A 23,968-nucleotide genomic window follows, 5' to 3' on the forward strand; every position below is an offset into this window, starting at 1 on the left:
TGTATATTTATTGCGTTAGTACATAATACATTTTATCAAATAGAGTAAGCGTGGGCTTTATGCCACTGCAGCCAATCACAACAGACTGGGCCGTCTGACCAATCAGAGCAGAGTCAGCTCGTGGAAAGGAGGGGTTTAGAGAGAGAATCTTCGAATTAATGTTTCAGACTCTGAGAAGTGAGGTGATGTGCAATGTATATTATAAGAAAAAAAAAGTGTTTTTTGACCTTGGATGCATGTAAATCTATTGTAGGGGAAATTTACACCATTAATTTCCAGCAGTTTTATATATTTGTCCAATTACATTTTCAAATTCATGATTTTTATTAATGTTTGTTTTGGTTTGAATATTGATTAAAACATTTGGGTTCACTTTATTTAAACACGTTTGCTATTATCACCTGCAGAGCCAAGGCTAAATTCCTTTTCATTTCAGAGCATTATTATCCAGCTGTTTCAGAAATGATAATTGTCACAACCAGGCAAAAACAACTATTATGGGCTTTTGATTGCACATTATGACAGGAGGACGTCAAGCAAGGAGTTTAACACCTTTATTTGTTGACAGACGTTTGTTCACACTCTTTTGCATAAAACTATAATTCAGTGAGAACGCTCTGTGAAAGATATGTCAGATAACCAAACATGCTCTTAATTTGGTGACATCTAAATTAACCTAAATATTCTGCCTTCATTTACTCACCCTCAAGTCTTTAGAAACGCATTTCTTTCTTCCCAGGAACACAAAAGGAGTTATTTATAGCAAAATGTCCTTCTGCTTTTTTCCATATAATGAAAATAAACGGTGGCCACATCTGTTTCTCAAATAAAGTTATTGTATGGCTTCAGAAGACTTGAAATATAGCACGCCATAATTTTAATGCTATTTTAAAGGTTCATAATCCTAATTTAGTTTTGGAGGTCTCCTAAAATCGATTTACATGCATTAAAAAAAAAAAAAATTCTCATGATATACATTCCACATCACCTAATTTCTCAGAGTCTGAAACCGGTTTGTTTGAATATTCAGTCTCTCTAAACCCCACCCACCTTTCTGAGAGCCTACTTTGCTCTGATTGGTCAAATGGTCCAGTCCGTTGTGATTGGCCGACCATTACCATATCTGAATTTCAGCTCTGGAAGCTTCCTCAGCGCTTGTTACACAGTGATATGAATGATGGCTTTGTTTTTTTCCCCATATCAATTCAAGCACGAGTCCTAATCCTTTGGAAGTGCATGCAAAGTGGATTTGAAAATAGAATCTTCTGGACATGTCCACAACACGAACCAAACTCTTCCAGACCTCGTTCACGAGCAGCTAATGAAAACCATAGGCGTTGATAATGCAAATTTGTTTCAACGTTTCATAGGTATTTTACAGGAAGTGGGACTAAACTCGTTTCGGCAGTTCAAAATCGATACTTTTTTTTTAGAAGACTAAAAACTTGTGCACTTTTTTCTTTAACTTTGCCGACATTTTACCTTCACAAACAGCTGTATTACACACTGCATGAAAGGTAATATTCGGAAAAAGCCTTTTAATTTTGGAGGGAATTAACACATTAATGTAACGACTGCACATTTGAACTTTTTACAGTGCAGATTAATTTTTGTTTAGCAAATGAGTCATCCGACCAACTAAAATGCTTTCTTTCAATGTGGCAAAATTAATTGTGTCTTAAAGTTTAGGCAGTTTGTGAATGGACACTGCGGGAAGTCGTCTACCCTGTTGTGTTTCTGAACCTGAAGGAGGCTGAAATATAATTTCCCTGTCAAATCCTGAGCTTTTAAAAGCAGCTAATTTAGCGCTTTCTAGATCAATAGCAGTAATCCTGTAAGATAATGTGAAGGTTCCCTCAGCAACAAAATACTTTGGCTACAATAATCAGCTTTTCCTTTGTGTGGTGCGTTTTGTCAAGGGGTTGACAGTATAATTGAAGCGGATTGTGTTAATCAAGTAAAAGAATGACTTTTGCCATTATGGAACGTTAAGAGATATCTGATTTGCTGCAGAAATTATTGATCTATGATAAGAATAGTTCTCGATTGCTGCTTTTTGCAGTGTTAAGATGACTTCTCTACAGCAAAGAACTCAAATTAGCCTGGGTAAATGGCATTGCTTTCAAGAACTGAAATGTGTAGTCTGCATGGGATAACTAATGCTTTTAGATGAAAAATAGTGGGGGGGGGGGGGTTCTATTTGAGCAAATTTGTAGAAAGAGAATGTAAATAATGTATAAAACATATTAAAACATTATTTTATCCTTTATTTTATATTTATGGTCTATTTTTAATTCATTTTAATTCTTTATAACTGATTTAATCTTATTCAGTGTTTGATCATTAACATTGCCTTTAGTCTTCTGTCATATTATTACAGCAAAACCGTGTGAGTGTGTGTGTTATTGTGATTATAAGCATGACATGGTGCAGTCAGGCTTGAAACGAATCTGAGCCATGCTACTGTGATTACACCTTCAGCTGAAGTGTAGGCTGACCAATGGGAACAATGAACTGAAACTACCCATTTCATGATGATTATTGCGATGGTGGCAAAAACAACTGGAAGCTTAAAATCAATTATGCATGAAAATGCTGTCATCCACGCCGACCCTGGAAAGCTTGTGATTCACACCACCTAGTGCTTTATGTGCATAAGGAAATATTCAAACAATTCTTAATCAATCCTAACGATTCTGGAAGGTTTGTAGATGACATGATAACTCTGCCAAACCTGTATGACTTTCTTTCTTGCATGGAGCACAAAAGGAGATATTTAGCAGAATGTCAAAGCTGCACTTTTCCAATAAAAGTAGAGGCAGAACAGGGACCGCCTTGGCTGGATAATTCCTTTTGTGCCCCATACGAGGAAGACGAAAGATGGCAGGATTTTCATTATAGTGGTGAACTCTAGCTTTAATATCATCAGGGCCCCTAGATAAGAATTACGCTGTTGTAATCAATCTCAAACCAAAGCAAGCCGAGAGGATAGAGCACAGAGATCTGAATCAAACCAATTGGAGAATATTAGAGCAGGGAACAACACAAGCTCTTAATGTGATATGAAAGCTAAATGTTCTTTGTACTGATTGATTTTTAATGTTCCCAACACTCAACATTTCCTTCAATTTTTTTGCAAATGCAAGTGACTTTCTAGCATTTTATGAACAGTTTTTATTCGTGGGCAACACCACAAAGACGACTTTTTACACAACAAATAATTTTTTTTTTCTTTTTTTTTTTCTTTCTGGATTCTCGATCTTGTCAATTGCTTGTTTGCAATTTCGTATCGCCGAACCATGTATTTAAATGTTTTAGAAGTGAATAGGAATAATAGAGGAATTACTAAGCAGGTTCTTTGGCTTTTCTTATCAATCTTTCACTTTACTCAGTCATTGTGTTTGTAAGGGTTGCCCGATCTACACCCTCAGTCTCTCAGAACTAATCTTCTTTTGAATGCCAGCTGACCATTGATCTGTATATACCCTCATACCTGTCTCAGGTCTTTCAGGGGCTTTTTTCTCATTCTCTTTGTATTTAACCTTCCTCATATCAAATGCCACAACATAGTGAATATTTCTTATTGACCACACAGGGCTTTTTTATTCTTATGAAGATCATGCTGTTATGTAGTTGTACAGCTTTACATTTTTTAAGGAATTAAATGAGAAAGATTTGTTTGAAACTTTTTTTGTGTGCTAACTTCTAAGAAATTAAATTGTAAGAGTTGAACCTTAACTGGACAGTATTGACAGTGATCTCTCTTATTTTCAGATGAAAGAGAAGATGTTCAAAAGAAAACCTTCACGAAATGGATAAACTCACAGTTTGCTAAGGTAATCTGACTTGAGTCTTGTTTTATGTTGAAATAACACTGAATCACCCTTAATGGCAAATAAAAATGCTTTTATCAATTGGTTTTAACTAACCGATTTAGACAATCTTTATATTGCGATTTTCTAAGACATTTTCATGGTTTTCTGTTGTTGCAGTCTGGAAAAGCGTGTTATAGGTGTATAAACTGAAATGCTGTTATTCATCCACCTACAACATGGTGGGTGGATGAGGAGACATAAGGTAGACAAGCTTGATATCAAGGTTAAAAGTTAAGATTCACACTTGCACATAGTCTTGATCTTAAGGTTAAAAGTTAAGATTCACACACGCTTAAAGTCTTGTCAGTAACCTTCATCTGTCAGGATGTGAGTGTGAATGCTTGAATGTGTGCTTTAGAATTGTTTGTTTGACGTTCCACGCTTCCATTTCAAAACAGAGGTTTTTGTATTCTCTTTGTAACTCTGTTAGCATCCTTTTACAGTATGTTAACAGAGGAAGGACATCAGTTCTTTGTCCTTCAAACTGAGAGAGAAGTGTTTGCTTCAAGGCAGAACTGTGGGGGTTTATTTTGGATAATATACACATAAATACTCCACTTTAAATACTATATACTTTAAAATAAATACTTTTATTTAAATGTGAACATATCCCTATGCCTTAAGGTATGGTATCTATTTACGATGTTTAAACTGCCAATGTGAATGCTAAGCGGATCAGGACTAAATGTTTTTTTTGGTCCGGACCAAACAAACCAAGTATAAGCACATCCTAGAGGCCTAAATACATGTTCCCAAAGACCCTCAGCTTTAATTTTCTACAAGTTCTGTTTATTCTCTAGACAAGACGACCCCCTGTTGATGACCTTTTTACCGATCTGTGTGATGGCCGACGTCTTCTTGAACTCCTGGAGGGTCTGGTTGGCCATGAACTAGTAGGTCCATCTTTAAATAAGAAACATTCTCCTTACAGGAATAGTTCACCCCAAAAGAACACTTTTTGTCATAATTTACTCATGAATACAAAAGGAGAAATTTTGAGGATAGTCATGGTAGTACTGTTTTCCATGCAATTGCAATTAATGGGGAATGAAGCATTGACCAAAAATTGGTTTATTGGAAGATAATTTACCTCATGTTTGTGTAATATAGAACATTTTGGGGATAATTGAAGTCGGCATGAAACAAAACTTGATTTCGTCCATCAGGAATTGATTGGATTGGTGTGGTTTGCTATTGCTGTGATGTCATGTGAGTGACAGGTTGTCCCGTCCTCGGGTCAGTAAACACATCATCAGAGAAGAGATACAAGAGAGAGGGGATGTTATTTTGTTTAAAGATTACTAGGGCACATTAATAAAAAATGAAAAAAAGTGTATAAATACTGCAATATTCCATATAAAATAAGAAAATAAGAATTGTCCATTTTGATTGCATGGTGACTTTAAGCAAAGACTATAGAGAAAGACTATAGAGTATAGAGTTCACTTCTATTACTTATGAATGGGAGAAACGGCAACAATCAGCAATATGGCAGAATACGTCCCGCCTTCTAAGTAAAAGTGCCAATCGCTGATTGGCAAAGTCATTGCGTCACTGCAGCTGCCGTTAGAAGCTCCGGTTCCCATAGAAACCTGATACTCGCACATGCACATTGGCTGGTCTAGCCTGAAAAATAAGCTTTTTTAACACTATTTGAGCATTAGAAACAGCATTTGTGGGACAGTTCATTTCAGATTGTGTTACTAATTTGAAATATGTTATTTAATTGTGAGTTCGGCAAGCAGTTTTTGAGATTTCAGGATTTCCCCATTCAAATAGATAGGAATTGGTCGTAGATGCCTGAAATGGCAAATATGGTCGCAGAGTGAACAGATATTCCTTGATAGGGACTTTGCTTTAAGAACAATTTTCTTTTAGGTTATGTGTGTATGTGTTAAATACAAATACCGTGATATTTACTGTTCTGGGCATAACGGCCACCCCTTCATTAGGGAGAAAATTATGACAGAACTTTCATATTTGGGCGAACTATCCCTTTAATTGGCTCTGCTGGGTTATATTCTGAGACACGTTTCATTGTTCTATTTTTATCAAGGAAAAAATACTCAAAGCATTTGGACAAGGATGAGTGCATAACTGGTTGAATTCATTTGCAATGGATGCTCTAAGTTCAGTTCTGATATATTCCCCATTTGCAGGTTAAAGAACGTGGTTTCACTCGAGTGCACTCCCTCAACAATGTTAACAGGGCCCTGCAGATCCTTCAGAAGAACAATGTGAGTTAATTGGTTCAACTGGCTGTTTTACTATTCGCAGCTCTTGGAATTTCAATGTTTCGGTTGAGCTTTTTCAATAAATGTAAGACAAAATTATGCAGAAGAAAAATTTACAGTTTGATAAGGTAATGGCAATTATCCATTTCACTGATACAAAAGCTGCTTTGCTTGATTAAACGTAGTGAAACATCCAGGCAGCTTGAAAATGGGTTTGAAGAACCAAATAAAAGCCAAGTAAGATTGCAAATTAAAAGGTCTGGTTGAAGTAATTTTCCAGCAAATATTAAACTGTTGATATCAAAAACAGTTGATGTGACTGAAATATCTGATCCTTATCTTGTTTAAATTCAACATAAAATCAAAAGTGACCCTGTTTACTTTCTTAATACATGCTCCTGGTCGAATTATGTGCAGTTAAGGTTCTTGCATTTAAATCTTCTCCATTTCTAGGTTGAGCTGGTGAACATAGGAGGAGCTGACATTGTAGATGGGAATCATAAACTGATCTTGGGGCTCATCTGGAGCATCATTCTCCACTGGCAGGTATGAGAGTTCAATACAGTGAAATCAGACCCACAATCTTTCTGGTTTGCCTTCAAGGGCAGTAGCACACTAAAGGACCTTTATCATCCGTTATGTTGGTCTATCAAAGATTTTATATGTAGCACATTTGCAGTGGACTGTCATGTGGCTTATCTGTACAGGAATTCGTTTCCTCTGTGTTTTTTCTGTTCATCTGATAAAGTGGCACTACTGTGGTTTATGTTCAGAGCTATTGATGTCCTCTTCCCTAGGCTTATGTTGGCAGTGGTTATTGCAATAAAGGCCTTTAAGACTCAGTAACGTTTCAGCATTGATATTGATTTAAATGGCAGTATCGCGGTACAGTTATACAGTGGTAGAATTACAGTGCTAAATGATTACAATATATATTATGGTGCTGCTGACTGATTACCATATTCATTTACCTTCAAATTGACATCATACTCCCTGGTATTTCAAAGCCATCACAGGAATAAATTACATTTGAAAAATATTGTAAAGTAGAAAAAGTTTATTTTAAACTGTACCAATATTTCATAATGTTACTGTTTTGACTGTATTTTTGATCAAGTAAATTCCGCCTTGCTGAGCGAGACTTTCAAAAATCGTACAGAACGCAAACTTTTAAATCGTTGTGTGGTATTATTGACTGATTGTATTAGTCAATTATTGACTATGGTATTATTGACTGATTACCATTTTCTTGTACCTTGTATTTACTCCTAGGCATTTCAAAGAATTGCATGATATTACCGTGGGACACATCCAGCCAGGATATAACAATCGTTCTTTGATATCATGATAATGACTGATATAAACCATAATCATATATATACCATCTACTACTGTTAGGTATTTGCATGATATGTGAAGGAAATGTAATGAAATGTTATTACCAAGGTACAATGCATGTCCAAAGATTATGGTTTTATTATTGTCTGTGTCAAAAACATAGTATCACCATGTTGCCATGTCCAAATACCATAACGCGTTGGTTATTTTTTCAGTGTTATCACATATCACATATTTTTGTCCTGTTGATAAAATTGTAATCATAAAGTCTGTTTCTAAATGTCAGCTTTATCATGTCATGTTTGCTATATTCGTCACTGTTCTGATAAATATGTATACATACTCTCCTTTTACCGCACAGGTTAAGGATGTGATGAAAGATGTCATGGCAGACTTACAGCAGACCAACAGTGAAAAGATTCTGTTAAGTTGGGTCAGGCAGTCCACTAAAAACTACAGAGACATCAATGTGGTCAACTTCTCCAGCTGCTGGACGGATGGCTTTGCCTTCAATGCTCTCATCCACAGCCACAGGTGCTGTTATATTATGGGTGCTTTTATTGAAAATCACAGAAATCATGCATTCATGTCTAATGAAATTTAAAATTAATGTTTTATATTCATTGGTCTTAAACTGCATGGTTGAATACTAGCTTGGCCTGAAGCAATTTTTGAAGCTTATTGTTTTTCTATTTTTCCGTGTAGTTCATTTGGGTAATGAACCAGCTGTTTTGATCTGCTTTAAGCTATTTCAAGCATGTGCACAGAAAAGTAAGTTATTAACTATCTTATAATATTTTTTTTCTTTCATTTTTTTTTTTTTGTCAGGCCGGAGCTGTTTAACTGGAGTGTGGTGGAGCAACAGGATAATGCCATTGAGAGACTGGATCATGCCTTCAACGTTGCGGAGAAGAGTTTAGGCATCGACCGACTGTTGGACCCTGAGGGTATGACCTCCTCCTTTCTTCTTCTTGTTCACATTAGCCTTTGAAGTTGTTCTGAGTAATACAGACAGGGCTTTTTTTAGTTTCGTTTTTTGGATGAGAGGAAATGTCTTGTTACATCAACATCTAAAACAGAATTTCATCACATAATTTATGCCATGGGGGTTTAACTCATAGTTGAGGTTGTACTACTTATATCTTGTTCTTTATTAACATATCCAAACTTCCAAAGCAAAGAAAAAATTATGGCAGAGATCTAATATACAGTATATGTATGATGTTTTTAATTTGTCCATTAAAAATATGTTTGGTATATGTATATAATTAAATTATAGCACTTCATGTACACATTTTCACAGTTTAGTGTCAGTAAGTTGATGTTGTTTTAAGAAATATTTTTATTTAGAAAGAAACTTACACAAATTTTTCAAAAATATTAAGCAGCACAACTGTTTTCAAACATTGATAATAATAAGAAATGTTTCTTGAGCAGCAAATCAGCATATTAGGATGATTTCTGAAGGATCATGTGACACCGAAGACTGGAGTAATGATGCTGAAAATTCAGCTTTGCCATCACAGGAATAAATAACATTTTAAAATATATTAAAAAGTTATTTAAAATTGTACCAATATTTCACAATCTTACTGTTTTACTGTACATTTGATCAAATAAATGCAACTTTGGTGAGCATAAGAGACTTTACATGAACATTTAAAAATCTTATCAACCCAAAACTTTAAAAAAAAATAGTATACATACAATTTATTTACACACATTCTTTTAGTTGGAAAGCATTGCACAGGTCTTCAACTTCTCACATTTATCTAATTTCTCCTCTAGGAGTTTATAATGAAATTTGCATAGGAAACTCAAATTTCTTTTCTCTTTCACAGATGTTGCTACAACTCATCCTGATAAGAAATCCATCATTATGTATGTCACCTCCCTGTTCCAAGTGCTGCCCCATGGCGTGAGTATGGAGGCCATACAAGAGGTGGAGACCCTCCCTCGAGCTACAGTAACCAAGGAGGAGCACTTTCTCTTTCAAACCCAACAGCGTTACTCCCAGCAGGTCAGAGGAACATACACTCATAAATACAGAGTTTAGAATGGTATGTTGTAATCATAATGCATGGACCCATTATCTCTGGCGCCACATACGTCTAATATGAAAGCATTAGACTTCTCTGGTTTCAAAAAGGTTTTTAGACGTTCTCAGGATGTAGAATGCACATCTAGCTTGTCAACACACTTCGCCAGCTGACATTGAATTATGTTTTGCAATTTGTGATCTAATTTTGCCGCTCTGCATTCCAACGTCCTCATCGTCCTTCTCACTGCCATATCCAGCTCATCGCTCCATCACTCATCTCCTCTTTGTTTCCATCCATCTCTGTGGCTTTTATTTTGCTTTTTTCAGTCTTTCTCTTCTGTTCCTCTCTTAGATCACAGTCAGTGTGGCTCAGAGTCATGTTCGCAGCCCGTCTCCCTCATATAAGCCTCGATTCAGAAGCTATGCCTTCACTCAAGCTGCCTACGTCAAGACGCCTGAACAGCAGAGGAAGTTTCTCACCTCACAGGTTTGTTTCTGTTGACTGCTGTCTCCTCCTTGTTGCCGGGCATTGCAGCTGTGTCTACAAAAAACTCCTACTGATATCAGTGGTGTCGCATTTCACTGCCTAAAGCTTGTCCCAAGTTATTGATTGAATTTATGATTTTTGCCTTCCAGCCAATAAAACTGACACAAAATTCCATAGATTTGCAATGAGGAAGGGACCTGAGGGAGAGACTTGAGAACACCACTCACATTTTCTTAGGAAAATGTACAAGTCTAGTTTATCATGCAGTATTAAAAAATACAAGCATTGTATATGTGAATTTAGACTTTCATCTGCAAACGTAATCTCTGTTTGACTAACTTCCTGTTTCAACTCCCAGCCATCAATCCATTCAACTTTGTCTAATTGATGGAACACTCCCACATTGTTACATTTTGAATATTTTTTTACATTTTCATAGGAAAATGTGAGTCGTTCTTGTCTGTGGAAAACACAATGTTATTAAGTGTTAGGTGTTGTTATTGTTAACTAAAAAGTATTAAAAATAATTTTCAATATTTATAATACATCTGAAATAAAATATAAGTATTACATGAAAAACTTAAACAAATGAAAAGTAAATGCCACCATGGCTGGGAGCATTAGACCAACTGCAACAATGAGAAATTAATGGCACATTAAGATGATTTTAGGCAAAATGCCTGAAAAATCATAAATATAGTAACTAGTTTATCACTTTCGAACAATAGGTGGCGCTGTGAACAAATTGATGTGGTATGGTCAGAGTTAGGTGACAATGACACATGCAAAGCTTGATGTCGAAATGCCAAAGCATTGCAGAGATACAGCCTCAGAGTCGTTTTGGCATCATGTGATTAACTTTGTTGATGCGGTATACGAAAACAGTTTCGTCTATCGACATGAATTCCATACATTTTTGCTGGCATTGTCTGATGATGATCTGACTCGAATTTGATAAAAAACTGACAACTGGTCAAGGAGTTAAAAATAGTAGGTTTTGATAGAAAAATTTTTTTTGGCTGACTATGGCAAAATTGGTATCTATGTTCTCGGCATGACCCAAGAAATCTACATTTTAATATTCATTACAATAGGCTAATTTAATCAAAAGTTGTTAGCATTTTTGGAAAATTCATTATTACTTTGGACCACAAGGTGGCACTGTCTTGACTTTGAGTGCCTTCAGGGCATGTTGCCAAAGACACTTACCGAGTTTGTGCGTTCGTAAAATGCGTTCGTAAAATATAGCATTTTATGACAAAATTCTAAATAGCCGACACCCAAAAATGGCCAATATGGGAAAATTGGATATCGTTCGACTCGCCATGCTACGCCAAATCTAAAGAGATCAGTTTTGTGAATTTTTCAGAAATTCAGAAAAACGTTCAGAAGTTATAAGCATACATTTTTCATATCACCTGACCACTAGGTGGCACGAAAAATTCAAAATGGCGGAAACATTTTCATAATTGAAAATGATGTAGGGATCGAATCGTCTTGAGCCAAGGAATCATTGGGATTTTTTTTTGTTGTTGTTTTTAGCGCTTACGGTTCAAAAGGTATTAACATAAATGTGAGTGCAACTTTGGACAGTTGGTGGTGCTAGAGCGATTAAGTTAGAGACTCCAAATTTTCAGACTGTTCTCTATCTGTGTGCCAAATTTCATAACTTTCACATAACAAAATCACATAACAAAATTACTAAAACCAAAATAAAATATAAACTGAAAATAAAAAAGCTAATTCAAAATATAAATAAATACTATAATTGAATATAAATGAAACTAAAATAACACTGGTGCAAAACTCTCGGGTGTTATGGGTGGCTTCCAAGACCTTGCTATGTGTTTGCTAATGTCTTCTGAACTTTAGTATATCGCTTTGGTGTTCTGGGTAGTTGCTAGGTGGTTAGTCACCCCAAAGATATTTTGGTCACTAAGATATGACTCAAGTCTCTCCTTTACTCTCAGTCTATGAGTCTGTCAGTCTGTTTCATGGTCCATCAGGTCCATGGTCCAAAAGTTGTTTAGAAAAGAAATAGCACACCTCTTCTCAACAAGCTGTGTGATTTGAGGGTTTTATTGTCCACAGCGCAAATTGTACGAAGTTATGCACCAAAATGTATACTTGTATGTAAAATGTATGTATACTTGTGGTTAGGAATTTGTTTGAATATGAGCAACACCACAATCCCCCCTAAAAAAAATCGAAATCATTACTCAACACCATGAGGCCCCTCACAATCTTCAAATTCAATCTGAAACCTCCCTGATATTATCAGTCAGCTAGTGCATTTCACTTGAATACACACAAGGGCAGAGGGTATTTCCCCAAACAGGAAAAGAAAATTAGAAGGCTAACTTTAAAGACCCAGCTTTTGAGGATGAACAGCCAGAAATACTCTAGGGGCTTAGTTACAAGTGTATAGTGTGTACCCATGATTAGCCAACCACTCCTACTGCCTCATTGCCAATACACTCTTTAGACAAGCCTTGATTTAAAGACAAAAAACTCAATATCTTTATTATTTTTAAATCCATTCCATCATCTAACCCATTTGTCTCCGGTCTATCTGCCTGCAGTCTCCAGACAAGCCAGATGAACTGCGACCGTCCCCCAGTCCCCTGCCACAGGGGCTAAATGAGCTGGAAAGCTACCAGAGTGCCCTGGAGGAGGTCCTGACCTGGCTGCTCTCCGCGGAGGACGGCTTGCAAGCCCAGCCACCCATCTCCTCTTTTGTCGAAGAAGTCAAAGAGCAGTTTCACACCCATGAGGTAATTCGCCTGTTTGTCTTTTAAAACTTTTGAGGTGAAAGTAGATGAGCATGTTGATGATTCTGCCGACCTCAGGTGAGATTTTCCCGGCTGGTGATGTATTGTTTGAGAAATTTAGCGTTAACTTTCACATTTAAATGTACCTACTATACAAAAAAAAAATAAAGTTTGATTAGTGTACTTGAATATCTAACTGGATTTAGGTTGAAATGTCAATGTCGAACTTTGAGCTTGTAATTTTATCAAAATGTCATAACTATACTTCCAGTGAAATAACCAACGCGATCTCATGACCAATTCGTACAAATTCGTACAAGTGGTTAAAAGGTGGCTAATTCGTACTATTTGTTTAAACCCACATGATAGGTTTAGTGGCGGGGTCAGGGGTAGGTTATTCGTACAAATTCATACGAATTGGGCAACTCGTAAAATATGTTTGATTTAGCAAAAATCTAATTAGCCACCCCGTAAAATTCATATACATACTTAAATAACATACTTTTCCAATCATTTAGTCCACTTAAACTGCACCCCTCAATTAAAATCATCTGAAAGCTCCATCCAATCAACAACTGATGTGGATAGAACCAAGTCCCCGCCCTACTTTTTTTTTTCTTTTTTGGTAATCCATTTACCTCGGATGTTCATCAATACGGAAGATGTCGCTGCTTTCATTACATTGCAACTTAAATGTTCTTAATGCTGCCTTTGGGTTGGTTTACACGGAATGCGTTTTTGCTGTTAAAAATGCAAGACGCAAGTTGGTGGAACGGAAAAAAGCGCAAGGTCTAGAAATTCGTTTTTAAAAGTTGAACTTCTTTTAACTTGAGCACTGTGTTTTTAGAATGCCGTGTCATTCGCGAGAGACGCTGCAAAAGACACGAGTGCAGTGGTTAACCCTCTGGGGTCTGAGCTGTTTTCTGGCCCTGGAGGTGTTCTGACATGCTCTGACATTTGTGCTTATTTCTTATTTTCTGACATTTGTGCTTATTTCACAAACTCTGCTACGTCTGTCTAGCGCATTTGCGTTGAAAAACAATGGAAAAGTAGCGCAGTGGAATGGAAAAACACGTTCTGTGTGAACAGCCCCTTTGGATGTTGGAAGGATCATTTTGAAAGATATGGACACATGGACATAAACACAATGGTGGGAAACTGTTTGGACTCTCTGAAGGCTTCCAAATTTCCAAGTGTAATTTAAAGAAATCATAGCGGAAGTTATTGCTGCACTAGCTATAGTTGGTGGTAAATTGGTATTGGTCAACATTCAAATAATTGTGAATGTTGACACTACAATTTAGTTTAGCATTTTAGTGTTTAGCTTTTTGTGTCATTGACATTGACAACAAAGTATCACATAATTGTGTTTCTGCTGACCTAGTAAATAGATAAAGTAGTTTTGTTGCTGCAAAAAGAGAAACAAATCAATACCAAAACCACTTGATGTCTCAATTATGATGTCAAAGCGTATAAGTAGGACCTTTCCAGAAGGACAAGTGTACAGCTATTATGTTAGTCTACTAGTTCAGAGCAAAAAATTGGAGGACTACACCCTAAAAAAGACAATGCTGTCATGCCCCAAGTTTTTTTTAGCATCAGCAGAGTATAGCGATTGCCTATAGAGGTGAAGATGTTCCAGGAAAGGCTAAAGCTTGCTGTATTTTATTTGATGTGATTTCTTAAGCTTTAGCTGCCATTTGGCAGCTTTGGATTCCTACATAAGCTCAGAGTCTTATGATACAACCTTTGCACAAGATTGAAGGGCGTGTAGAGAAACACAAGTCCAGACTAAACATTTACACCTCTTATTGAGGTATTGGTGTCTTTAAACGTTAGGATTATTCAACAGTTAAACATTAGTTTTGTCTAATTTAAAAAGTAAATAGTGTTTGGTAAGTTACTTTAATTACTAAACTTTAATTACTAGCTTCTAATTTCATCTTCAACAGTGTAATTAGATTACTGCACAAATTACTCTCTCTAAAAAGTATTGCATTCGTTATTACTAATTACTTTCTAAATCCCATATCAATCTTGACCAATTGAACAATACAGGGATAGACATGAAACATATTTAAAGGGAGATGGTTAAATTAAAAACATTTTAAGACATTAAGTTTTGATTTTAAATCATCTATTTTTTTAATATAGAATTGTTCTATAGCCTATATGCTATTTAATGCAATTGCATCAGAAGTTACTGTAATTAAATTAGTTTTCCTTTACTTTTTCAAGGGAAAAGTAATTAAATTACAGTTATTATTACTTAGTAATGCATTACACCCAACACTGCAAATAAATACTAGTTTTGTCCAAAATATACTGTTGTTCTTCATGCATTTTTTATGTTTGCTCTAAAACTACTTATAAATTTCAAACTTTATTTGTCTAAAAATTTAAATCTACATTGTCCAAGAAATGCACTTCATTTGACACTTCCATGGTACGTTTGTTCCATATCTGACATCTGGTCAATATAAGACTGATGTTTTATACTTGTGTGAGACGTATAGAAATGGCTCTGAATACGGACAGGTGATTAATTTCTTCAAACTAACTTTGAACCCAAGGGGTGAAGGATACTGTCTGAAAGTTTTAAGACTAAGATGTATTATCCATGAAGTTGTGGGCTGTTATTATTATCCAGATCTGCGTATGCCCCCTGTGTTTACCGTCTCTGAATAAATCAGATTTCTCCATTCATGACAGATGGTATTATGAGTGTTTACCCTCAGGTTCATATTCCAACATCTTTTAGAATGGTTGGTCTGGGAGTCAAAGGATCAAACTGTGCCTTGCGTGGGTGTGAATTGAAAAGTTATCTGGAGACATTTAATGACTGAAAGAATGGCAGGATATAATGAGTGAAAAAAGTCATTGCGAGAAGGTGTCAAAGCAGATATGCAAAGAGTTTTTTCTAGTTGACAGTGCAAAGAAACAATGAGAAGTTACGAGTTCTTAAAGCGATTTATTGCTTCGAGCACATTTTTGTTTGTTGACTGTTCTGCTGTGAATGTTGTTGCCTGTTTGAGGCCATTTAAAAACAATAACTTGTGTTAAATTGTATTACAATTGAAAAAAAAGTTTTATATTTGAATACATTTTGAAATGTAATTTATTCCTGTGATGGCAAAGCTGAATTTTCAGCATCATTACTCCAGTCTTCAGTTTCACATGATCCTTCATGAATCATTCTAATGTGCTGATTTGCTGCTCAAGAAACATTTCTTCTTCTTATCAATGTTGAAATCCATGGTGCTTGCTTAATATTTACATTTTGTTTTCCAGGATTCTTTGAATAGAAATCTTTTGTAACAATGTAAATGTCTTTGTCACTTTTGATTAATTTAATGCATCCTTGCAAAATGTATACAAATTATAATTTAATATACATTATTATGTTGAATTTTACAATTTGCATATCAAAGATTGGTTTCAATCAAAAGTTTGGTTTCTTGCAAAGCTAATGGGATCATTGCCTTTTGTTTCTTTACATGTTATGTGTCTTCAGTATACGTCATCTTTTCTTTTTTTTTGTAATAAAATAATTACTTTAATTCTATATTTTGTCAATTAAAGATGGGAAATGTTTAAATGTAAATGTTTTACCATTGCACTATGCTTCACTGTACCATTGCCCTGTAATTGTCCAGGGCTACATGGTGGAGTTAACATCTCATCAGGGCAGCGTGGGCCGGGTTCTGAAAGCAGGAAGTGTGTTATTGTCTGGAGGGCAGCTGACTGATGATGAAGAGAGGGAGGTGCGGGAACAGATGAATCTGCTCAACTCTCGCTGGGAACATCTGCGTGTGGCCAGCATGGAGCGACAGAGCAGGTGGTCACATGTTTGCATGATGAGCCTTTTTTTTAGCCAGAAATATTAACAGAGAGACCTAAACCTATGCTATTTACAAATCCTTATATAACTGAGGTTTTGGAACATTTCTAGGCTTCATGAAGTTTTGATGGGCCTGCAGCACCAGCAGCTAAAGCAGCTCTCTGATTGGCTGGACACGACCGAAACTCGGATTAAAAGAATGGGAGCACAGCCTTTAGGACCTGAACTTGATGACATAAAGCGCCAAATTGAAGAGCAAAAAGTATGTCTTGGAATTTTTTTGTGGTTAGTTTTAATAAAAATTAAAAAAAGAAGTAAAGACACAATTGTCCCTACAGCTCTTACAGGAAGATCTGGAGCTGGAGCAAGTGAGAGTGAACTCTCTGACTCATATGGTGGTGGTAGTAGATGAAAACAGTGGTGATGGTGCCACCGCGGCCTTGGAGGAAAAACTCCTGGTAAATGTTGTTTTATTTATATGCAAAACTTGATTTCCCCAGTCTTAGGATCAATATTCTATCATACTATCAAAAACCAAACACTTTCTGTAACTGTAACTACAGCCCTAAAGTCTGCCTGGTTGATTGAACTCAATAACTGTGGTATAATGTTTTGTTTTACTTTGATCAGCCTTCCATAACACCCCTATGTTACCTACACAGAACCTTGGGGAACGCTGGGCAGCGATTTGCAAATGGACTGAAGAGCGTTGGATCCTCCTTCAAAAGATCCTACTGTGCTGGCAACATTTCTCTGAGGAGCAGGTAGTGAATCGTGCTTCCAGATCGTGCTGGAAAAGTTTTTACTATGCATTTAGCAGCTCTGAAAACGCCTTTTGAATGCTGCCTGTTAAATGACTATAATGAGAGCATGTCTGGGGAAACATAAAGGCTTTGAAGACCTCTATTCTCAAGAGAATCAGCACGATAACATCACCAGTGCTCAAAAGAAACAGGAAAACTAGCAGTGCAGAACACATCTCACAATCTCCCTTTAATCCGCTGTCCTTGTTTTATAGCTGCTGTTTGATTCTTGGCTGACTCAAAAGGAGGAGTTAGTTCAGTCTATCCAAAGAAGTGGCACAAATGACCCAAATGAAGTAGCCGCCAACCTAAGGAAGCTTGCTGTAAGTGGCCACACTCACTGAAACATTAAAGTCAACCCTACTTTGCTTGATTTTATTCATCAGGACTTGATGGTTAATCATGCATTTAGATTTTTCATTATTGAATATGCTAGCCTGGTAATACCAAACTCTGCTACTTCGCTTTGCTTCGTAGAAAAGAGTCTGGCATGGCATAATTGAAAAGCGTTTTCTTTCTCTAGAGGGGGGGGCGGCGCTTGTCTGAAGTTTAAAATCATTGGTTACCCGTAAGCCAATCACATAACGTTTGGTTATGGCGTGTGTTATGCGCATGCTCAGCCGCATCTAACTTCCACTGTAAACACATGTATGATACGTAAACAAAACCATCGAGCGAAATACCGGAGTGAACATGGCTGTGAACGACTTTTGCAGATTATGTGAAGTAAATCTACGCATCCACGGTACAATCAGTGTCTACGTCGTCACGGCTCTCAGCACGCCCTATGTTCGTTGATTGGCCGGCTGTTTTCAGGCCGGAGGAAAACGGAAAGCTATTACGCTGTCTCAGACTGAGTACAGAAGCGAAATGAAATTGAGCGGAAGTACGAAGTCTGACGTAGTCAGGCTATGAATATGCTGCATGACGTAAAAATCACAAGGAAAATAGGTTTCAAATGCTATTTCATGTTGAAATCCTTTTTAATGGGTTTGAAATCAGGCCTTTTTAATAATGCAACACAATTTCCAGCTTGCATTAAATGGCTGACCTCTCTTAGATTATTGTTGTGTAGTTGTGTTTTTCTTTTTAAGATTCTGACTTTAAAACCGGAATGCATTTCATAACTTAAAGATTGCCGGCTGAATTTCGTTCCTCAGATTTTAAAAGCAGACCTGGAGTTGAAGAGGCAGACAATGGACAAGCTTTGCTCCCTCGTTCAAGATCTGTTGACCAACATTAAGAGCAAAGAGGCTGCTGGGAAACTAGAGGCGAAGCTGGAAAGGTTTGCTCAGCGCTGGGACAAATTGGTACAGTCGCTTCAGCTCACCAGCACCAAGGTGGTTAAACTAATGCCATTCCATTTACTGTGTCTCATCTTTTCCGCAATACTGTTCCATCTATTTCTATTTCACTCAAAATTTGATATGGCTTCCCTGCATGTCCCTGCCATCACTCTGAATAAATAAACCGCTCTCACTGTATCTCACCCTCTCTCTTTCATGTGCACTCAAGAATCAGACTTCTGTACACTTACACATGCATGTCTTACAACTTTTGTCCCTCTTAGTTTTCAACTATTGTCACCACATCCCAGTCGGAGCACACGCACACAACCATGGCAACTGTCACCAAGGTGACCACGAACCAGAAAAAGATGGTGAAGCATACTAAGGAGGGCATGTCTACCCCTCCACCTCAGAAGAAGCGGATTGTCGTTGATTCGGAACTGAGGAAAAGGTGAGCTTGCATACCTTGATTTCATCACAGGTCACTAAATATGAAGGACCCAACGGAAATAGGAGACTTAGTGTGTGTTTTTTTTTGTGTGTTTTTTTTCTTAATCACAGTGGTACTGACTGTGGTTTATGCTTAAAATACACCATGACAAGCACACTTTTATCCTGTGTTGATGGGTTTCCTATTGAAACAAAGTTGAGGTGGAACATATTGAAGGGCTTGTCCATTTTTTAAAAAGAGCTCATAAGGATTTAATTACATCACAACTATGAGTCATCTTAGTGTGTGTGTGTGTGTGTGTGTGTGTGTGTGTGTGTGTGTGTGTGTGTGTGTGTGTGTGTGTGAATTTTAAATGTGTATATCTGCTAAAAGTAAATTTTGTCAACTTTTTGCAATGCACTGTTAGGATATAGATGTGTCAAAGCTAATACACAACAAATATAAGGCACAAAACTCAAAATTTGGAGAAATACATTTCAGAATAATAAACATTTATCTATCCATCTGCTTGCCCTATGTAGGGTCATGGAATAAACATTGATATTTTGAAAGTTTGATCTAATGTAATCCTTTTAGTTATAATTCTATTTCATTTTATAGGACTAGATTTAAGGTTAAAGAATTGCTGATAAAAGTCAAACACATCATACTGTACAAGTTTGTTGTCATAAATCCATGTGTGAAGCATGTCTGATTCTTGAAAAAAGACTGTTCATCTTGGTCTCCACTTTTTTGCATGATACAAAAACTTAGTGTATTCATCTAAATAAGATATTGCATGAAAATCAAGTGAAATTTAGCTTTTGTAAAATTCTTTATGTTGTGTAAATGCTGAAGTGAAGGCTTTTTCATCTAAATAAGCACGTTTACAGCCTGTATGAGTTCAACTCCACTTCTAGCTTGAGTTAAGAAATGATGCTGAAACATAAAGTGAGGAGGGAAATGCTAATCAATGCTAATCAATGCCAACAACATTCAAATGACTAACAAACAAACAAGAATAACTCATTTGTTTTGCTGTTCTCCCATCGATTTCCCTGCAGATTTGATGTGGACTTCACTGAAATTCACAGTTTTATGACTCGGTCAGAAGCTGTTTTGCAAAATCCAGAGTTCTCAGTTTCCCGTAAGGAGGGCAGTGTGGCAGACCTCTATGAGAAAGTGCTGGTAGGGAACATTAACATGTTCTGTAGTGATTCAGTGTTTTGTACAACAAATGAATGTGTGCTGAGAAGATATTAGACTGCAAAGTGTATTATATTACATTAGAATAGTTTTGAACTTAATTGTGATTGTATGCTAAGTATTTTCTTATGAAAATAATAATATAGTTAAATATAACTATTAAAATCTATAATAAGTATATTAAAATTGTTTAAATTAAATAAAGTGTAATAGTTATATTTTAAAAGGTGTATGAAAATGCAATTATTAAAACACTTAAAGTGTTTTTTGTTTATTGTGTGATTCTTTCTGCCATTTTTGAGGCAATTGACAGGGAAAAACCAGAAAAGTTCAGGAAGTTGCAAGAAGCCACTCGTTCAGCCCAGGCTTTGGTGGATCAACTCACTAGCGGTAAAATATGCACATTAATTCATTCGATTTTCGCCCCTTGATTTTCAATCAGTCTTGTATAATTTCAAAACTTGCCTTTGTTTTCCTGTAAAAAAGAACATGAATGTCTCCCATTTTATTTGGAAAGCAATAATCAGCATTTTGCTGCTAATTAAAGTTATAAAATCCTGCATAATGCCAGCTTTATTAATAATAGATGGAGATGTACATCGATGGGACATTTCTTAGCTATTTTGAAAGTCTAAAACCTTTGGCTGCTTAATTGCCTCAGCAAATGCTGTTTCAATATGCATGAGTCTCATTTGTCCTAATGGATCTTTCTCTAAAGATAATCAGAAATCCGAGGACATCGAGCTAGCGGCTCAGCAGTTACGTGCTCGATGGGTTGATTTCTGCGCTCTCCTAGCTGAAAGGCTGGCGTGGTTGGCCTACCAGACCAAAGTCCTGGCTTTCTACAATCTCTTCCAGCAACTTGAGCAGGCTGTGGCGACCGCTGAGAACTGGCTCAAGGTCCAATCGCCGCCCGCGTGCGAGCCGGAGCCTCTGAGGATTCAGCTTGAGCGTTGCAGGGTAACCACCAGCGTCTGTCCTCGTGCATGGGGTCTTGTTCCTCTGTAGATTTGTCTTTCAATGTGTGTCTGTTCTGTGTCCATATACAGGGCACAGTCTGTCTTTTCCTGTGTCTGGCCAGGTAATGCCCTTTACCCGCTGCATGTGTTCATCTGATCTCATGCAAAAAAAGAAGGGGAAAAAAAACCTGTTTTATAGTGCCAGACAAGACAAATTACCAATTTTTTTCTTGATCTTTTGAGATAAAAGATCTTGATTTACTTGGTAAACATGCTATAACTTTTGGAACTTCCTTCACAATCCTATCAGTATGTCCTTCCAAAGATTCCCAACATTAGAAGTGAGCAGATTTTTTTTTAAAACTTTATTTTTTAGCAAGGTCCCTGAAGTTTAGACTCTTTTTGGCACAAGAAACACAACACTATAGTTGGGGAAAAAATGTATGATATGAAAAAACTCCAATCTTATGTTTTCACAAATAATTAATATATGTAATGCAAACAGTTTTTTTAAATATGGATTTTATTTAAAGGGGCCTATTTTTAATTTTTAAACAACTTGCATTGTTATTTATTTATTTATTTATTTATTTTTAAGTGCATGAGAAGTTGAACGCTTAGTTATGGGTTCTTAGTTTTGCTGACAGATCCAATATAGTTGCCACTCTGGTTTTTGCATTACATTGTGACAGGTTCACAGAACATTTTGAAATAATTCAGTCATTTATTTCAAAAGATCATGGAAAATCAATCTCAATCAACAATCTGTTTGTGAAATTGCCATTTTAAAGGGGACTCTGGCTGACCAGACTGGTGAATTTTAACTGCAGTTAGAGTTTTTGCAATTTTACTGTGATTATGGTACTTGTATAGGATGATTTAATTGAAAACAAATTAATGCATTTCCACTGTCTGATGGCTGTGGACTAATTTCAGTGGGGCCTGTTAGATTAATGAATATGATATAACAGGCAGAGAGACAAGTTGTGTGATTAAACCTGCAGAGCTTTGATAACTCAAACTTTTTTAATGGTCTCTCTTTGTTCATCTGTTCTTACCTCTTTTATCCATGAGTATATCTGTCCTTGACAGCTTTCTATATGAACATCTTTCTTGCTTCTTGTCTCTTTACCAGATCTTAGTGTCTGTAATGTGTCTTTCAGAAGAGACATGTCTCCCTAAAGACCTTGAGTGTCTGATGATTTGATCATTTGATGTGGTTAACCAATTCGTTGTCTTACTATTCCCCAGCCCAGGTTTACTCATTTAATATCACACACACACACACACACACACACACACACACACACACACACACACACACACAGGGTGTCAATATTTCATGTCCATGTATCTGGAAAAAAAAAAAAAAAGAGGAAAACTGAGACTCTCATATGGCACAAGACAGCTATAATGTGATTTATTAGATCAATTTATTAGATGTAATGTGTTTTATTAGACCTATTTTATTGGCAATTGGGATTTCTAAACAACATACCATAAATAAGCTATATGTACGCTTTATTAAAGGAAAGAAGGTGCAATAAAAAAGTTGTGGAGAGAAAACTCAAAACTAAAGATGAGAATTTATGAAGTTTTGATTGAATTTGTGAAGTCTGTAAAAACAATTGCCTCACAACAAAGCCATATTTTCTGCATTTGAATCAGCATAGACACTTTGAAGTTATGAGTAAAGTTATAATTTCTAAATAATCATGTTTAATCCCACTTCAGGAGACGAGGGCGGACTGCAAAAAGATGGGGCCATTTTCCTCCCAGTATTTGTGCTATTATGTGACTTAGTTTAAAATGTTTACAAGACCAGTGCTTTATTTCATTTCACAGGATGAGATCGCTCGCCTCTCCGCTCTACAACCACAAGTGGACAAGCTGCATGAACAACTTCAGGAGCTGCGGCAGAAAGAAGAGACGCCTGTTCTCTTTGATGCTGACATCTCTGCCTACCAAGAGCACTACCACCAAGTCCTCGAGGACCTGAGGGCCAGGGAACGACAGCTTGTTCTGGGTGAGGGATGTCTTGTGCTATGCTATTTGGGTTAACGTTGAGGGAGTTTAAAAGTGGATCACTCACACACTGTACTGTGACAGCACTTGTATGTAGGATTCAGACTGCAGTGTGGTGTGGTTTGATCACGTTAGCTTCTGAGCTGGCAGCATTTTCATAAATCTTTCAAATCAACGAGTGTCTCTACCCTATTATGCTACACAAGCCTCTGAAAGTTTCATGGTTTTGTTCTAATCTTTACATAATCTCTGGCTGAAAGGTAAGTCATGTCTAATGAGTTTCTACACGATCCAGAAAGATTCTTAAAACTTCAGTCAATTCAAGACACCAGCATGTATCCACCATATTTAATTTTCTTGTGTGCTGAATGTGTGGGCAAAATCCTATGAATTATGCAGAATGGTCAAATTTAAATAACAGAGCTGAGAGCACTTCACTATTAATAGTAGCTGAAAGTATAATCAAATTAGTTAAAGGGGTCAAATGTAAGAAATGTCATGTATTAATCGCTTTTTTATTGCCAATGTGTGAACAGCTTTAAATGAAACTTAAAAAAATGCCTTAGTTTGTCTATGAAAGCCTGTAGACTGATTTTTATGTGAAGAACGTTTTTCCGAACTATAGTCTCACATAGTCAGATATAGACTGTAATCTCAAATATACTTTAT

At 36.5% G+C, this 23,968-nt stretch overlaps 1 protein-coding gene across 12 annotated transcripts in view; it reads left to right on the forward strand.

Annotated features, from left to right (window-relative positions):
* The window catches only part of dmd (dystrophin), a 110,010-nt gene that overhangs the window by 8,159 nt on the left and 77,883 nt on the right, over window positions 1–23,968 (forward strand). For all 12 annotated transcript variants that reach the window (XR_014603730.1, XM_084095117.1, XM_084095105.1 and 9 more), the window contains exons 2-21: window positions 3,775–3,836; window positions 4,676–4,768; window positions 6,035–6,112; window positions 6,563–6,655; window positions 7,809–7,981; window positions 8,276–8,394; window positions 9,289–9,467; window positions 9,841–9,975; window positions 12,558–12,749; window positions 16,403–16,584; window positions 16,699–16,849; window positions 16,926–17,045; window positions 17,250–17,351; window positions 17,606–17,713; window positions 18,551–18,730; window positions 18,961–19,130; window positions 20,174–20,297; window positions 20,618–20,705; window positions 21,034–21,275; window positions 23,120–23,300. Coding sequence is in view for 11 of the 12 variants with exons in the window: in XM_084095117.1 (XP_083951243.1) it covers window positions 3,775–3,836; window positions 4,676–4,768; window positions 6,035–6,112; window positions 6,563–6,655; window positions 7,809–7,981; window positions 8,276–8,394; window positions 9,289–9,467; window positions 9,841–9,975; window positions 12,558–12,749; window positions 16,403–16,584; window positions 16,699–16,849; window positions 16,926–17,045; window positions 17,250–17,351; window positions 17,606–17,713; window positions 18,551–18,730; window positions 18,961–19,130; window positions 20,174–20,297; window positions 20,618–20,705; window positions 21,034–21,275; window positions 23,120–23,300 (2,772 nt within the window). In the remaining variant the exon portion in view is untranslated. The remainder of the gene's footprint in view (window positions 1–3,774; window positions 3,837–4,675; window positions 4,769–6,034; window positions 6,113–6,562; window positions 6,656–7,808; window positions 7,982–8,275; window positions 8,395–9,288; window positions 9,468–9,840; window positions 9,976–12,557; window positions 12,750–16,402; window positions 16,585–16,698; window positions 16,850–16,925; window positions 17,046–17,249; window positions 17,352–17,605; window positions 17,714–18,550; window positions 18,731–18,960; window positions 19,131–20,173; window positions 20,298–20,617; window positions 20,706–21,033; window positions 21,276–23,119; window positions 23,301–23,968) is intronic.

The sequence above is a fragment of the Abramis brama genome, assembly GCF_963993115.1.
Source record: "Abramis brama genome assembly, chromosome: 2".
Lineage (NCBI taxonomy): Eukaryota > Metazoa > Chordata > Actinopteri > Cypriniformes > Leuciscidae > Abramis > Abramis brama.